The 16,103-nt window shown below is 34.7% G+C and overlaps 1 protein-coding gene across 1 annotated transcript; it reads left to right on the top strand.

Moving 5' to 3' along the window:
* Positions 1-5,310: 5,310 nt before the first annotated feature.
* LOC114171733 (putative UDP-3-O-acyl-N-acetylglucosamine deacetylase 1, mitochondrial) lies at positions 5,311-15,819 on the top strand. The gene is made up of 7 exons (XM_028056608.2): positions 5,311-5,434; positions 5,529-5,837; positions 6,294-6,500; positions 6,858-6,959; positions 14,609-14,673; positions 15,140-15,284; positions 15,497-15,819. Exons 1-7 carry the CDS (start codon positions 5,384-5,386, stop codon positions 15,548-15,550), a joined length of 933 nt encoding a protein of 310 aa, XP_027912409.1. The 5' UTR covers positions 5,311-5,383; the 3' UTR covers positions 15,551-15,819.
* Positions 15,820-16,103: the final 284 nt, after the last annotated feature.

The raw sequence follows: 16,103 nt of genomic DNA, 5'->3' as shown, positions 1-16,103 counted from the left end.
AATACGAATATTTGAAAATACATAAGTCAATACTATTTTGAATTGTTTATAGATTGCTAATTATACTTTTTTTCTTTACAAATATTTTGTTTTTATGTTGGAAATTTATTATAATACTTTAAGTAGTCAATTAGACAAACATATCACTATGGTAAAAAGTCGATCAAGGTTTAATAAACTAAATTGAAAGTTATCACTATTCAATTAAAAATGTAAAAAATATATTGTTATAAGAGGCTATTTAGTGGGATCTACATAAATGCGAATGGGTGTGTTGTTAAACTCTCTTTTTATTAAATTAAGAAAATGACAAAAATGTTTTAATAATTTAAATGACATATTAAATATAATATTATAGTTACTATCAGGCTTAATTAATCTTTTAGTCATTTTATTTGTGTGGTTCAATTAAGTCGTCATTTTCCTAAAAATGATTCAATGTGATCCTTTTATTGGATTGAAGTTAATGTCGTGTCTATATATGTCATAAATCAATTCATAGTATTTTAAATGTAAATTTTTTTTGAAATTCCACATGTCATATTATTATTATGTCATTTGATAGTGATAGTGTTACGTGACAGTGATAATGTCACGTGTCAGTGTCATTTCCACATGTCAATGCTTATATTCAATTTAGTCTCTATGTTTGAAATATTGTCTTATTTGAGTCTTAATTTTATTTTTTATTTAAATTAAAAAAATACCTAATTTAAAAAATGTAAACTGAAACTTGTATTTTTTTTATGTGACAAATATAAAAATTTTAAAAATACAAGTGTCATTATACATTTACGTTTTTAATATTTAAAAAAATTATAAGTTTAAAATAGGATTTTTTTTATTGAAAATAAATATGTAAAAAATAAAAGTAATTTAAATATTTATTTAGTAGAGTGATTTGATGTATAAATTCTAAAAAATTATTTTAACATGTATACATAAGTTGTAATTAAGCTTAGTTATTAATTTGATCTCACCTAGAAGAGGAACACAATACTTCCATCTTTAAAAAAAATGGGACTTAATTGAAATATAAAGACTAAATTAGTACAAAACACTGATATGTGATATTGACACTGACATGTAACACTATTAGTGCAAAATGACATTACAATATAACACATGGCAATTTTTTTTTTTTGATTAAAAAAATAAATAAATAAAATAAAAATACTACAAACTAAAACATGACATACACAAACCAAATTATATCATTTTTTTAAAAGGATTTAATTGAAAAAAAAAACACACATTAGAGGATCGAGTTGAACAAAATAAAAAAACACAAGAAAAGAGCCTTTACTATTATTTATTAAAAATTGATATATTATTAAAAAATGTTTGATTCTTTTTTTGTCAGATATATATAATATATTGTTATTGGATTTTATTCATACCCACCTCCTCATTCTTGCACCGAATTAGCTTTCTCTCCTTTCTACCCATTCTTTGATGTGTCTTCATGCCAACATTCAAAAGAATAATGCTCATATTTGATACAATTATAGCACTGCTTTTCTTTTATCATATGGCCTCTTGTCACTTCTTCCTTTACCTCTTTTCTGAATTTCTCTTCTATCTTTAGACCCATTGTTTCCAGAATTTTCTTGGGCCAATGATTCACTATTTTTGCCACCATTTCTATTTCCAGATCTTCCTCTGAATCTGCCTCTACCTCTTCCTCTCCAACCACTTTGACCTCTTCCAATGTGACCCACCTTGGCTTGTAAGGCCTCTTCTACCACTTTCTCACCATTATTTCTCTCGTTCACCCTCTGTTTATATGCTTCAAGGGAGTTTTGCAATTCCTCTATTGTCATAACATCAAGATCCTTTGATTCCTATATGGCAACCATAATGTGGTCGAACCATGGGGTTAGAGTCCTCAAAACTTTCTCCACAATTTTGCAATCTTCTATGTTCTCATCACATGCTCTCATGACATTGGTGATCTCCTGCAATCTGCCCAAATATTCTGCCATTGTCTCCTTTTTTGTCATAGAGAGGAGTTCATATTGCCTCCTTAAAGATTGCAGTTTCACCTTCTTGATTTTCCCAAAATTTCCATACCCATTATGTAAGATCTCCCAAACCTCTTTTGCTATGACAACTTTAAAGATTTTCTGAAAAATATTGGCGGCAACGCATTGATGCAGCAACACACGAGCCTTGCAATCCAACTTCTTCATCTCCTTGTATGTTTTCTTGGCCGCTTCATCAACATTCTTGGGTAGTTCTTTGAAACCCACCTTCATGATTTCATCTATTTTTTGAAAACCAAGAATCGCTTCCATCTTCACGCACCAATCATTATAACCCTTTCCATCAAATATGGGTAAGCTTCCCAGTATAAAACCCCCACCAACCATGAGTAGAACACACAACAATACTCCCAAGATTCCTCTTCTTGAACCTTGCTCTTGATATCAATCTGTTGGGCCTTAAGTAAAGCCCAAACCCATCTCCCATTACTATAATAGATTTTTATCTCCCTCTCTCTGTGCTTCTAGAACCACCCACATACACCACTCCACCTACAACGTTCTTCTCTTCTTTTCTCCTTTCTCTCACTTCTTCTCTACTCCACCACCGTCAAGCTAAGACTTGATTTCCCTTCGAATCTCTTTGCTAGCCACGTCCCTTTACTGCTCACTCACCAACTCTTTTCTTTGTTTGTAGGACACGTACCAATTTTCACACAAGCTGGAATAATGAAGGGAGAAAGAAGATAGCAAAAGAGTTGTAGAAAAGGTAATCTTTGTTTTCATTATTGAATATGTGTTATGTGAAAAATTGCAAATGCACCAGTCACACGTAACAAGTAATAAAAATATCGTTCTCTTCACAAAGACTTGTGCAACACATGACAAATCTTACAATTCACAACTCAAATAGACAACAAACCTCACAAAAATACAAAGAAACTCTTTTTGGTATTTTATCAAACAGTTGGTGTGCAACAAAAATTTAACATAGATTATATACAATTGTCAAGACTATATTTCATTCACTTTATTCTCATGCATTCACAAACATCTCAATTTCAATTTCATGTCAAAATCAACTCATTAGAATACTCAAATCCTATTCCTAGTGACTTTGAGCCTATAATAACTCATCAAGTTCCAATTCCTTGAATCCTCAACAAGTGAAATCATGCATTAAGATCAAGAGTCTTAAGCTTACTAATAAATTATGTTCTATCCCTAGATATAAGTTCCATTAGACATTCAATTTCAGTTCTAGGTTAAAAAGACATTTTTCAACACCTCAAGAACCACAAATCATGCATGGGTGGCCAAACCAAAGCAAGCATTAAGCATGGAAATCAAATACTAACATAAAAATGGAAAAGCATATGGATTAACATCACATAATACACAAAAATTTAGTTCATTACATCTAATCTCAACAAATAGGTTTAGCTCTCCATGGTGGAGAACCTAGGTTTTACAAATTGAAGAGATAGGGAAGAAATGAAAACCAAAGAGAAGATGCAAGCCTTCTCGCAAGGTTCTTGGCAACTGCTCCATGCTCCAATTGCCCCTCCCATTCGCATCTTCATCTCCAATTCGCAACCCATCTCCTCTCCAACTCCAAAAAGGAGGAAAACCCACCATGAATGGAGGAGAAGACCCAAGGAGGAGTGTGAGAGTTTTCCAACACCCCTAGCAACCTCCAAGAGGCTCTCCAAGCACCCCAAAAGTGTTTCTCTATCTTGCAAAATGAGGAATGGTCCAAACCCTCACGATAAACAAGATTAAAAACCCTTTTTGACATGTCAGCGACGCCACCGCTCAGCCTTGTCTCAGCAGCGCTGAGCGACAAGTTTTACGAATTGAATGATGTTCAGCTCCACTTTCCACTGCTCAGCCTTATGGCGCTCAGCCCCAATTTTCCACCGCTCAGCCTTGGACAGTTTGACAACATTCTGTATTTAAAGCACTGATGTTATTCTGGTGGCGCCCGACAAAGGTATTTGCTTCAAAATCAATCTTTTCTTGTCCAATCATGTTTCCTTGAGTTCTTGCTTGTTTCCTCCACCACAAATGCTTCCTATTAACTTATTTAAGACACTTAGAAAATAGATTAGAGACAAAACAAACATAAAACAACTAAAAAACAAAATAATACAAAATACACTAAACTTGAAGATATAACACAATAAAAGTTCGAAAAGAATTGATTTATTCATAACAATAAACACACAAAAAGATAAAAATAAACATTATCAATGTACATATATTGTAAAAGTTGTACATGAAACCGAAGCAAATATTTATACAATGTTAATTGACTCCGATTCTAACGGAAACGGAGCTCGGAGCTCAAAACTTATTTTTGGTTACAACTACATATACTGGAACACCAAATTGTCCTCATATATAGTGCATAGTCTTCCTCTTTCATCAACGACCGCATAACGATGTAACTAACTGATAAGCATTAAATGCTAGCCATCGAACTTCACCCAACCTATACCACAAATATAGAAACACAAATGGACTTTCAGGAGTGCACCTTGCTAATTTCTGTTTACACCCTTTCTACACCAAATAACTAAATTCATCTCTATTTCCACGACCATTTTATTGAATAAAAATATTATTATGACAAATACTTATCTCAACCACATGTATATGGAATACATATAAACATATTAGTTAATAAATTTCTCAAAATCACTATTTCAAATTATACATATAAATTTCTTCTACTAAGATATGATAGTTGATTACTTATAATAATTATTACATTAATTTGTTGGTTACAAAGTAAAGAGATATAAAACAATATTATAATGATTTGATGTAACTACATTTCGTCTGTATACACTAATTTAGTGGAAAAACTTTAACTAACCTACTACATTACTAAATATAACCATTATTTTTTATTTTGAATGTTATACTCAAAATATAATAATAATTTCCTTTAACCTTTTATTCCACAATTTTAATTATTATAGAATTTACTATTCACAAATCTATTTAAAATTAAATATTTTAACATATACTTAACATAAAACTCATTCATTAATTAACTTAACTTTTATATTATGAATCTCTTCAAAAGTGCATTTGTTTTAATAGAGACATGTTTATATAATTAACTAGACATACATATATTGTATAAATAAAATAGATAATATATTACAAAAAATTAAATTGATTAATTAATAATTATTTTATATTTAAAATTCTTCATTTAAATAATATATCTATTTTATATTATTCATTAAAATAAAATAATATAATAATCATCTTACTATAAATATAACAAAAAACGAAAAACAACGTCAGCAGACAGGCCTCAAATTAGTTAAACCAGTTCTCTGGCAACGTGAAGACAAATTGGGAGTTATCGGTGACAGTTTGAAATGTTAGTCTCCAACGCACTCAGGTCAACAAAACTTGTGTCATGGAAACCTGTTCGTGTTAATTTTTCTGTCTCTCTTTGTTCTTCATCTATACGTATGCACTGTCTGGTACGCTTACACTAACCTCTTCGACGCGCTTTTGCAGACGGGGCGGCTTCAGCAAACCCTAGCGGGATGCGTGGAGAGGAACGGCGTGGGTTTGCATTCGGGGAGGGTTTGGTCGGTGAGGATGTGGCCGGAGCTCGCTTCCCGAGGCAGGTACTTCGAATTTCGTTGCCGTTCAATTCCCGCCGCCGTCGAGTTCGCTCAGGTCTCGCCGCTGTGCACCACTCTGAGCAAGGACGGGTTCCGAATTCGAACCGTGGAGCATTTGCTTTCGGCTTTGGAGGCTTTGGGTGTTGATAACTGCAGGATTGAGATTGAGGGTTTTGATGATAAAGAGAACGACGCTGAGGTAACGTTGTTGAAGCATTGTTTGGTTCATGGAAAGAAGATGAATAGCCTGTTAAGTTCGTTATTTATTAAAGAATCGTTCAAATGAATCCAAAAAAGATATAAAGTTGGCTCACTAGAAAAAGTGAATCAGAGGGAGGGATAGGTGTCGGTTTGAGGCTCACTAGTAAAATTAACTCATTAAACGTTTCTTTCTACATTCAAAAGACAAATTAATCCCCAAAATAAATATTAATGAAATATTTCAAGGTGAGTATGACACTAATGGATTAACTCATTTTAGGTTTCTTTAATATTCTCCTTTGCTCTGCTTCATCATAAAATTGTTCTAGTATTTCGTGCAAAATATTTGTGAATTAATTTTCTTTACTCCCTTCCGTTCCTGTTTACTGATTTCTTGTATTGTAATGAATAGTTTGTATTACAAAATTATTAGTTTCAGTGGTTTCTCATACAGATTCCTATATTTGATGGGTCAGCAAGGGAATGGGTGGAAGCAGTGGAAGAAGTTGGTTTAGCGGTGGCCACTGATCTTGATGGCAATAGTGTTGAGAAAATGGCACCACATGTGAATGAACCCGTGTGTGCTTGGAGTAATGATTCTTTTGTCGCTGCATTTCCTTCTACAGCGGTTCAAATAACTTATGGCATCAACTTTCCGCAGGTAAATATAGGATAACGATACATTGGGTTGAGATCATACAAAATTTCTTGGCATGCCATTTAGAGATTTCTCTCCTATAAGTTAAATCAGTTTATCCACCTCTACTTTTAAGAATCTCTCTCATCTAACTTTTCCAAAGGTAGGGGTGTATGAATTGATTTTAACTCTTTGGTTCATTTTACCTCCATATTCTTCTCCAACAAATACTTTTCAATGAGTTTACCGAGATTGTGGCTGTGTGCTTTATGTGCTGTCAATTGTATATCCACAAAAAATTAAAGTAATTGCATGTATCTTGTTCCCAAATATTGGTAGGTTTGGCATTGAATAATGGACAAACACACCTTCCTTTTGCAGGCACCTGCTATTGGCTGCCAGTGGTTTTCTACTTCCCCATTGGATAATTTGGTTTATTCCACACAGATAGCTCTGTCAAGAACCTTCTGCATTTATGAGGAGGTTAGTTCTGCAGTTCTTCCATTTATAATATAGTTATTAACATGTTGGCTTCTTTCTACTACCATATATATAGTGGACAACCTGCTTGAGGTGTAAGATGTTACTTGTACGTGGAACTTGAACATTTGATATTAAGTTGAACTGGATATTGAACAACCATGATTAATCCACATAACTGGCATCAACTATAACCAAATGACACCAACATGTTCGATCAAAAGCTGAATTTTCAGTAAATCCACTTAGACAGTTTATTTTTGGTTGGTCTCTTCTAAACTTTTCTTATTATGATTATAATTGAATCGGATCCATACCTTTTAGATTTCAAAAGTTATGTTGGTTTTTTATTGCTTACCTCAAGCCTGTTCATCTTTTAAAAGTAAAGATAAGAATGCTATTCCAATCATTAAACATGCCATAATCCTAACTAAGTTAGCACTAAAATATGTACAATCATATGCATCATTCCTAGTATTATTAATGAAAGAAAGGAAAATATAAAAGTGGGGGTCAAACCAAATCCACTATGGAAACTGAGAATGCCTTCTTCGTCCCTTGGTAAATAAAGTTCCTAATTCCATTCTGATTCCAAATGAACCTCTATTTCATGTTGCTCCTTGTGTCTTTGATTGCGTGTGTATTTGTGCACAACTTATATCCAGATTTGGACAAACTATCCGCTAGAGCCATGAAACGTATCTTCTTAGGATATTCTTCTCTCCAAAAAGGGTATCGTTCTCCTAAAACAAGAAAGTACCGCATGTCTGCAAATGTTACCTTTTTTGAAGAAATATTTTTCTTCTCTTCTTTCTGTCACAAAGTCAACTCTCTATCCAACTAGTCTTACCCATTCAAGTAGTTGAATCCTTGGCTTACTCTACTCTTGACAACCCTCTAGGTTCCTCCCCTATTTCACCCTAAAAACTCATTGTTGTCTATTATCAATTACCAACATTGGCTACGAGTGATCGGTCCCATATTACTTGGTGAGTCCTTTTCATCGAGTCCTTTGCCATTGCCACTCAATACAATAATGAAGATTTTGGTTGACCTGTTTTCTCTGAAAAGGCACTTGTTCTACTTGTAATCTTCATCTTATTTACAATTTTCTAAACAATCATTGGTTATCCCCTTCCTATTTCTCATTTATTTCCTATCTCTCCTTTTACCATTCCAAAAGTGTGATTGAAGCACTCGATCATTCTGGATGGCAACAAGTCAGGATTGTTGAAATATAGGCTCTTAAACATAACGCATGGGACTTAGTTCCTTAGCTACCTTGGCAGAATAAAGTTGGTTGTAGATATTTGTATGCCATTAAAGATGGGGCAAATGGTGAGGTTGATTGCCTTAAAGCTCGGTTGGTGACCAATGTTATGTTAAGATATATGGTTTGTATCACAGTGATAATTTTCTCTTGTAGCCTATGCCTATACATCTCTTCTTTGCTGTGGTAGCTCTTTGCCATTGGCCTCTTGTTAAGAATGCTTATTTTCATGGCGATTTGGAGGAGGACATCTACATGGAGCAATCTCCTAGTTTTGTTGCTTAGAAGGAGTTAGGATTGGTTTGTAAATTGAAATGGTCCTTCTATGGTCTCAAGCAATTTCCACTACTTGGTTAGGAAATCATAGTCATATTGTTCAAATCTTTGGGTTGAAATGCAATCATTTGCTCTTTTACCGCATACATCTCTTGGAAAATGTGTTTATCTAATTGTGTATGTTGGTGATATAGTTATTAAAGGAAATGATGCTATCAAAAATAACTCAGCTGAAGCTACATTTTTGCAAACACTTTCAAACCAAAGATCTTAGGAGTCTGAAATACTTCCTAGGCATGGAAGTACCTCAATCAAATGAAAGTGTTTTGATTTTTCAAAGGAAGTATGTGTTGGATATGTCGATAGAAACATGACTGTTTGATCGTAAACATGTGGATAGTCCTACGGAACCAAATAAAAAATAAATAGCTGAATAAAGTGTGACCCTCTCAAATCCAGAGAGATACAAAAGACTTGTGGAGAAACTTGTTTTTCTTACTATTAATTGGCCTTACCTATCTTTTGCTACTAGTGTGGTGAGCCAATTTATGTAGGCTCCTTGCATTGATCGTTGGAATGTTGTTCTTCACATTCTTAGGTACCTCAAAAGGGGTCCGGGACAAAGTCTACTATATGAAGATAAAGGAAGTACCTAAATATTTGAATGTTGTGATGCTGATTTAGTTGGGAAAAGCAAGAACAAAATGCTGTTGCTTGATCGAGTGTTGAAGTTGAATATAGGGTAATGGCATTACTGACTTGTGAACTGGTGTAGATAAAACAATTTGTCCAAGAACTGAAGTTTTGTGAAACTCAGCAAATGATAAACAATTGTGATAATCAAAGCTTGGGAAATATAAATTGTATGCTCCAGCTTGAAGGAGAGTGCTAGAGTAGTTTATATTATCTTCTAAAATGCCATTTTTGTGTTATATCTATAGGTAACCTAGTATCCTATGGGTTCCTTTTTTTCTTTCACTTTTTCCTTAAGCTTCACATCCTTTGTTGTTAGTTGAATATTAAATGCAATAGTAAAAGCTGTTGGTAGTATATTAAATGTATTATTAGAAGTTATTAGAAGTTATTAGAAGCTCTTAGAAGATTCTAGAGATCTCTTGTAATTATTACTTTAAGGTTTGAGATCTCTATAAATAGAGAAATTGATGTACTGTTTTTAGTGAATTAACAATACAGTAAAATCCTCTTTCTTTCAAATTATTCCTTTCAAGTTGGTATCAGAGCTCCCGATCTAGGGAGCCTTGCATCTGCATTTCTTCTTTTCCGTCTTAGTTACGGTTCTCATTAGTGCTGTCCGAAGTGCAGCCATTTCTTTTATTATTGGGTTGCCTGAAGTGTCCCAAGTTGTGGTTTTGTCATTGTTGCTACTGCATCACTGTTGTTGTTGTCGCTGCTGCATCCTCTGTTGCATCATTACTGTTGTTGTCTGCATCACTGCTCTAGTGCCCACGAAATTTGGGATCCATGACTACAGAAATAAGTAAAAATTATATGTTCTACTCTAGTGCCCGCGAAATTTGGGAGGACCTTGCAACTACCTATTCTATGCGACAGGACATCTCTACGTGCTATGAGTTAGAAAGCAAGATCTTTGGTGCCAGGCAAGGAACTCTCTCTGTTTCAGAATATTATGGAAAGTTGAAGTTTTTGTGGATTGAGTTGGACCAGTATCAAAACTTGAAGCTTGAGAATAGCAAAAATGCTATCACTCTTGCTTAGTTTGTTGAACGATCTCGAATATTTAAGTTCTTATCAGGATTGAATCCTGAATATGACCATGTTAGGGCTCAAATTCTTGGGAAGGAAAGACTTCCCTCTCTTTCTGAAGTCTTCTTCATTGTCCAAGGTGAGGAGGCTCGTCGAATGGTCATGATGAATGAGACCTCCACCGAAGGTGCTGCTATGTTTTCTGGAAAGACTTCCAAACATGGGAATTCAAATCTTGCAAATATTAAACTTAGCTTAAAAGGTAAGGAAGAGCGTTGGTGCTCTCATTGTAAGAAATCTGGTCACACCAAGGACACTTGCTTCAAGCTACATGGAAAGGAGAAAGCTCTCAATCGTCTAGCAGAATTAAAAGGACAACCCTCAAGGAAAGCTTATTAGGCCTCTTTAGATTCTGAAAATCTTGACAAGACACCATCTTCCTCTTCAACTAAGGAAGGAATGCCTACACTACATGCTGAGATTGAACGTCTAAAAACTCTGGAGTCAATAAGTAAGCCACCTTCTGGTACTTGCTCTCTAACCATGACTGGTAAGAACTCTAATTCTTCTTTTAATGTTTCTAGAACTTTATGTAAGGACTCTTGGGTTTTTGACTCTGGTGCAACAAACCATATGACCCCTCATTCATCTCTTTTAACGTCATTTGTTACTCTTTCTAATAACCACATTACTATTGCCAATGGGACCCATATCCCAATACATGGACGTGGAAATGTTTCTCTTTTGCCATCCCTTAGTCTTAAAGATGTCCTTTATGTTCCAAAACTATCTAATAACCTTATTTCTATTCGAAAACTTACTCATGACCTAAATTGTTCCATAACCTTCTTTCCACTCATTGTACTTTTCAAGATCTTGCCACGGGGAAGTTGATTGGAGTTGTTAAGGAATAGGGAGGGTTGTATTGCTTTAACAACTTGGAAACTAAGAGTAGTATTGGTAGGCAAACAACTACCTCTTGTCTCCAGTCTTGCACTTCTTTTGAGTCTTCTCAAATTTGGCTTCTCCACCGTCGTCTAGGACATCCGTCATTTTTTGTTTTAAAGTCTATGTTCCCTTCCTTGTTCACCAAAGAGTCCGTTGAGTCATTCAAATGTGATGTATGTCAAATTGCAAAGCACCATCGTGCTACATATCCTTCTAGTAATACAAAGAGTGTTAATCCTTTTGATTTGGTTCATTCTGATGTTTGGGGGCCTGCATCAAGCTCTAGTATATCTGGTGCTAAATGGTTTGTCACTTTTATTGATGATTGTACCCGAGTTACATGGATTTTTCTTATGAAAGAAAAATCTGAAGTTTTTAACTTATTTGTTAGATTCTTTCATATGATAAAAACACAATTTGGAAAGTCAATTAAACATTTGTGTTTTGGTAATGGAAGGGAATATATAAACCGTGACATGTCTAAATTCTTTTCCGAGAATGGTGTTCATGAATTCACATGTGTGGACACACCACAACAAAATGGCGTTGCTGAGAGAAAAAATAGACATCTTCTTGAGGTAACACGGACACTTCTTTTCCAAATGTACCTAAATCTTATTGGGGAGAGGCTGTCCTTACTACTGCCTATCTTATCAACCGATTACCCTCTCGGGTTCTAGATGGTTTGAGTCCCATTGAGTCCATATCTTCCTTCTATCCATCTGTTCCTTTTCTTTCTAGTCTTCATAGTCAAGTGTTTGGATGTGTTGTGTTTGTCCATATTCATTGTCAATTCCGTGGAAAGTTAGATCCTAGAGCTATTAAATGCATCTTCATTGGTTATGCATCTAATAAAAAGGGATATCGGTGTTACCATCCTCCAAGTCGAAAGTTTTTTACCTCCATGGATGTTACTTTTGATGAAACTAAATCTTTACATGCGTCCTCAACTTCAAGGGGAGAGTTCTTTTGAAGTTGGGTCTTTTGAATCTCTTGAGTCATCTTTTGTACCTTCCATAGAGAAACTATCTCATTCTGATAATACTCTTGGTTCTCCTAATACTTCTCCAGAAACATCTTCTATGGATGTCTCTAAAATTGCTCCGAACAATACAGAGTCAGGGTCATCTACAGACTCTAGTCGTCCAGAGAGTTTTTTCCGTATACAATACCAAAGGCGACAAAGACAACCTAACTCTATCCAAGAACAACTTCAATCGTTTGAACCGAGGGTAAGTAGTCCTTCTATTGATACCTTTAAACCTTTGGAAAAGTCTTTGAATAGTAATTGTGAAACTGACCTTGATGACTTGCCCATTGCTTTGAGAAAAGGAACTCGGTCTTGTACCAAGTATCCTATCTCCCATTTTGTGACCACTAAACACCTTTCTATGCAACACCAAAGTTTTCTCTTTGCCATTGATGCAATTAGATTCCCTACATCAGTTCAAGAAGCATTGAAAGATGAGAATTGGATTCAAGCCATGAATGAAGAGATGAGTGCCTTAGAAAAGAACCAAACATGGGAAATTGTTGATAGGCCACTAGATAAAAAGTCAGTGGGATGCAAATGGGTTTTTAGTCTAAAGTATAAATCAGATGGCACATTAGACTGTTACAAAGCAAGGTTAGTTGCCAAAGGATATACTCAGACTTATGGTGTTGATTATGAGGAAACATTTGCTCCGGTGGCAAAGATGAATACAGTTAGAATCATTCTCTCATTGGCAACTTATTTTGGTTGGGAATTGCAACAATTTGATGTAAAAAATGCTTTCCTGCATGGAAATTTAGAGGCAGAAATATACATGGAAATTCCTCCAGGTTTTGAATCTAGTAAAGGTGGGAATAAAGTGTGCATGTTGAAGAAAGCTTTGTATGGGCTTAAGCAGTCCCCTCGTGCTTGGTTTGGTAGACTCACACAGGTTATGATCTCCATGGGGTATTGACAGAGTCAAGGTGACCATACCCTATTCATCAAACATTCCCAAGAAGGTAAACTTACACTACTCTTGGTCTATGTTGATGATATGATTGTTGCAGGAGATGATGAACATGAGAAACAAATCTTGAAAGAAAAGCTTGCTGCCCAATTTGAAATGAAGGATCTAGGAAAATTGAAGTACTTTCTTGGGATAGAAGTAGCTTACTCAAAGAAAGGCATATTTATTTTCCAACGAAAGTATGTTATTGATCTTCTCAAAGAAACATGTATGATTAATTGCAAGACTACTGGAGTTCCTATAGAACAAAGCCATAGAATTGGGAGTGAAGCCAGTTCTACAATAAATAAAGGCCAATATCAAAGACTAGTTGGGAAGCTCATCTACTTAGCTCACACTAGACTAGACATAGTCTATGTTGTGAGTGTTGTAAGTCAATTCATGCATGATCCAAGGGAGAGACATTTACAGGTTGTAAACAAGATCTTTCAATATTTGAAGAAAAGTCCAGGAAGGGGATTATTGTTTAAGAGAAATGAAAAATTAATAATGGAAGTGTATACTGATGCGGATTATGAAGGGTCTATCATAGATAGAAAATCCACTTCAGGATACTGCATGTTCTTGGGTGGAAATTTGGTGACTTGGAAAAGTAAGAAACAAAATGTTGTTGCAAGGTCTAGTGTAGAAGCTGAATTCCGAGCTATGGCACAAGGGGTGTGTGAATTGCTATGGATGAGAATTATCCTAAATGATCTTAAAGTGGCATGTGAAGAACCTATGATCCTTTATTGTGATAATAAGTCAGTCATTAGCATTGCTCACAACCCAGTTCAGCATGATAGGACTAAATACATAGAGATAGATCGACACTTTATTAAAGAGAAACTGGATAGTGGTCTTATCACTACTTACTACATCCCATCTGGACTTCAGTTAGCAGATCTGTTCACGAAAGGTCTTCCCACTGAGCGATTTCATAATCTCACATGCAAGCTGAGAATGATAGATATTCATTCACCAGCTTGAGGAGGAGTGTTATTAGTTGAATATTAAATGCAATATTAAAAGCTGTTGGTAGTATATTAAATGTATTATTAGAAGTTATTAGAAGTTATTAGAAGCTCTTAGAAGATTCTAGAGATCTCTTGTAATTATTACTTTAAGGTTTGAGATCTCTATAAATAGAGAAGTTGATGTACTGTTTTTAGTGAATTAACAATACAGTAAAATCATCTTTCTTCCAAATTATTCCTTTCAAGTTCCTTATATGTGTGAGGGTGTTTGTGTTTGTATAATGGACATAACTAAACAGTTAGATCCACGTTAAGAACTCTTAAACACCTTTTCTCTTTAAGTACTTATTTTCTTTAATGACTAGTAGTTGTATATGTTTGATAGTATGCCATTGTATGCAGGTATATATGTTTGACTAGTATGCCATTCTTTAATAACTAACATTGGATACCCTTGATTAAAATTTCTTGCAGATTGAGCCTATGCGCAATGCTGGACTTATCAAAGGAGGTTCTCTAGAGAATGCCATTGTATGCAGGTATATACTTTGCTTCAAGCATGCATTATAACTGATCGAAGCTCAGCTACATGCTGATAAAAAAAAATGCTAGATAGTGAATTAATTTGATAGCCTATTTTACTATAGCAGATAAGTTCACGCAGCATTATTTTAAGAGTAGTTTGAAACAACATGAATATTTTAATGGAAATCCCAGAAATGGTTGTTGTAGTCAACTATGTATGTGTAACCTTAAAGACGTTGCTTTAAGATGAAGTTAATACTGTTGCATATGTAGAATAGGCTGGGCTACACATAAAACTTCGATTCAGTTATATTCTGGCCGTATTAAATTACGTTAGTACAAAGGTGCAAATTGTGTTCGATAGTTCAATGAGATCCGGGAACACATGAGAAAGTTATGCATGGATGATTTCCATGTTGCCAATTGTGCTTCTTAGCTTCTGTGTTATTCATTTATAATTGGTACCCTTATTTTTTGCAGTGGCAATAAAGGTTGGTTGAATCCACCTCTGCATTTCAGTGATGAACCATGTCGTCACAAGATCTTAGACCTCATTGGTGATCTCTCGATGGTTGCTCAATCTGGGAATCAAGGACTTCCAGTAGCACACATCATAGCTTACAAGGCGCGTGCCTTTGGTTCTCTCTTCCATATCTTAAATATTCTTCTTCTCATTTATCTGTTTTACTCTCACTTTCACAATCGATGACGTTGAAATATTTATAAGTGTTTTTTGTTGATTATGTGCAAAACAAAGTATGCTATTAGTGATTTGAATTATGCTCGAGATCTGTGTTGTGAATAATTTTTAATGCGATTGATGTATGTTTGATGCAGGGTGGCCATGCATTGCATGCTGATTTGGCACGCCGGCTGATAGGAATGAGTTGAAAGGCCAACATGATGACAATGGTTACTGAGAAGCTGTTCTTTTAGGTCACTTCTGAGCTTCTATGCAGAACAAGCTGAAATTGTTATCTTTGGATGAGTAAATTTTGGTAAATAACTATTTTTTATAGAAATTGTAAATGTTTTGTAGTAAACTATATTTTGTTTGGCTATTTTTTTTATAAGAAATTGAAACAGGCTCAAACAACCTGAACCAGTTTTCTTTTTCTCTAATTTTTGTTTGTATTTTAATATATTTATTATTTTTATTATCTTGTGTATCTAACAAATTATAGAAACAATGGGCACTGGTCGTTCAATTCAAAATGTATAAACATTGGAAAAAAAAAAATCAGTAATGTACCTCTGTTGCAACTTCAGTTTATGGTTTTGTTCTTACTCTCTGAAAAGTGATTCTGTGCTTCCTGTGATGAATTTTGTGAGTTCTTGCTCTCTGAAAAGTGATTTTTTGCTTCCTGTGATGAAGTTTGAGTATCGGATTTGAATGGCTGTGTTGTTTGCCTTTTTGCTCTGCTGTGTATTATGATTCTGAATT

The sequence above is a fragment of the Vigna unguiculata genome, chromosome 2 (assembly GCF_037176805.1).
Source record: "Vigna unguiculata cultivar grain cowpea cultivar isolate G323 ecotype 2 chromosome 2, ASM3717680v1, whole genome shotgun sequence".
NCBI lineage: Eukaryota > Viridiplantae > Streptophyta > Magnoliopsida > Fabales > Fabaceae > Vigna > Vigna unguiculata.
The sequence above is the reverse complement of the archived record's forward strand: the minus strand, read 5'-3'. Positions and strand labels throughout refer to the sequence as shown.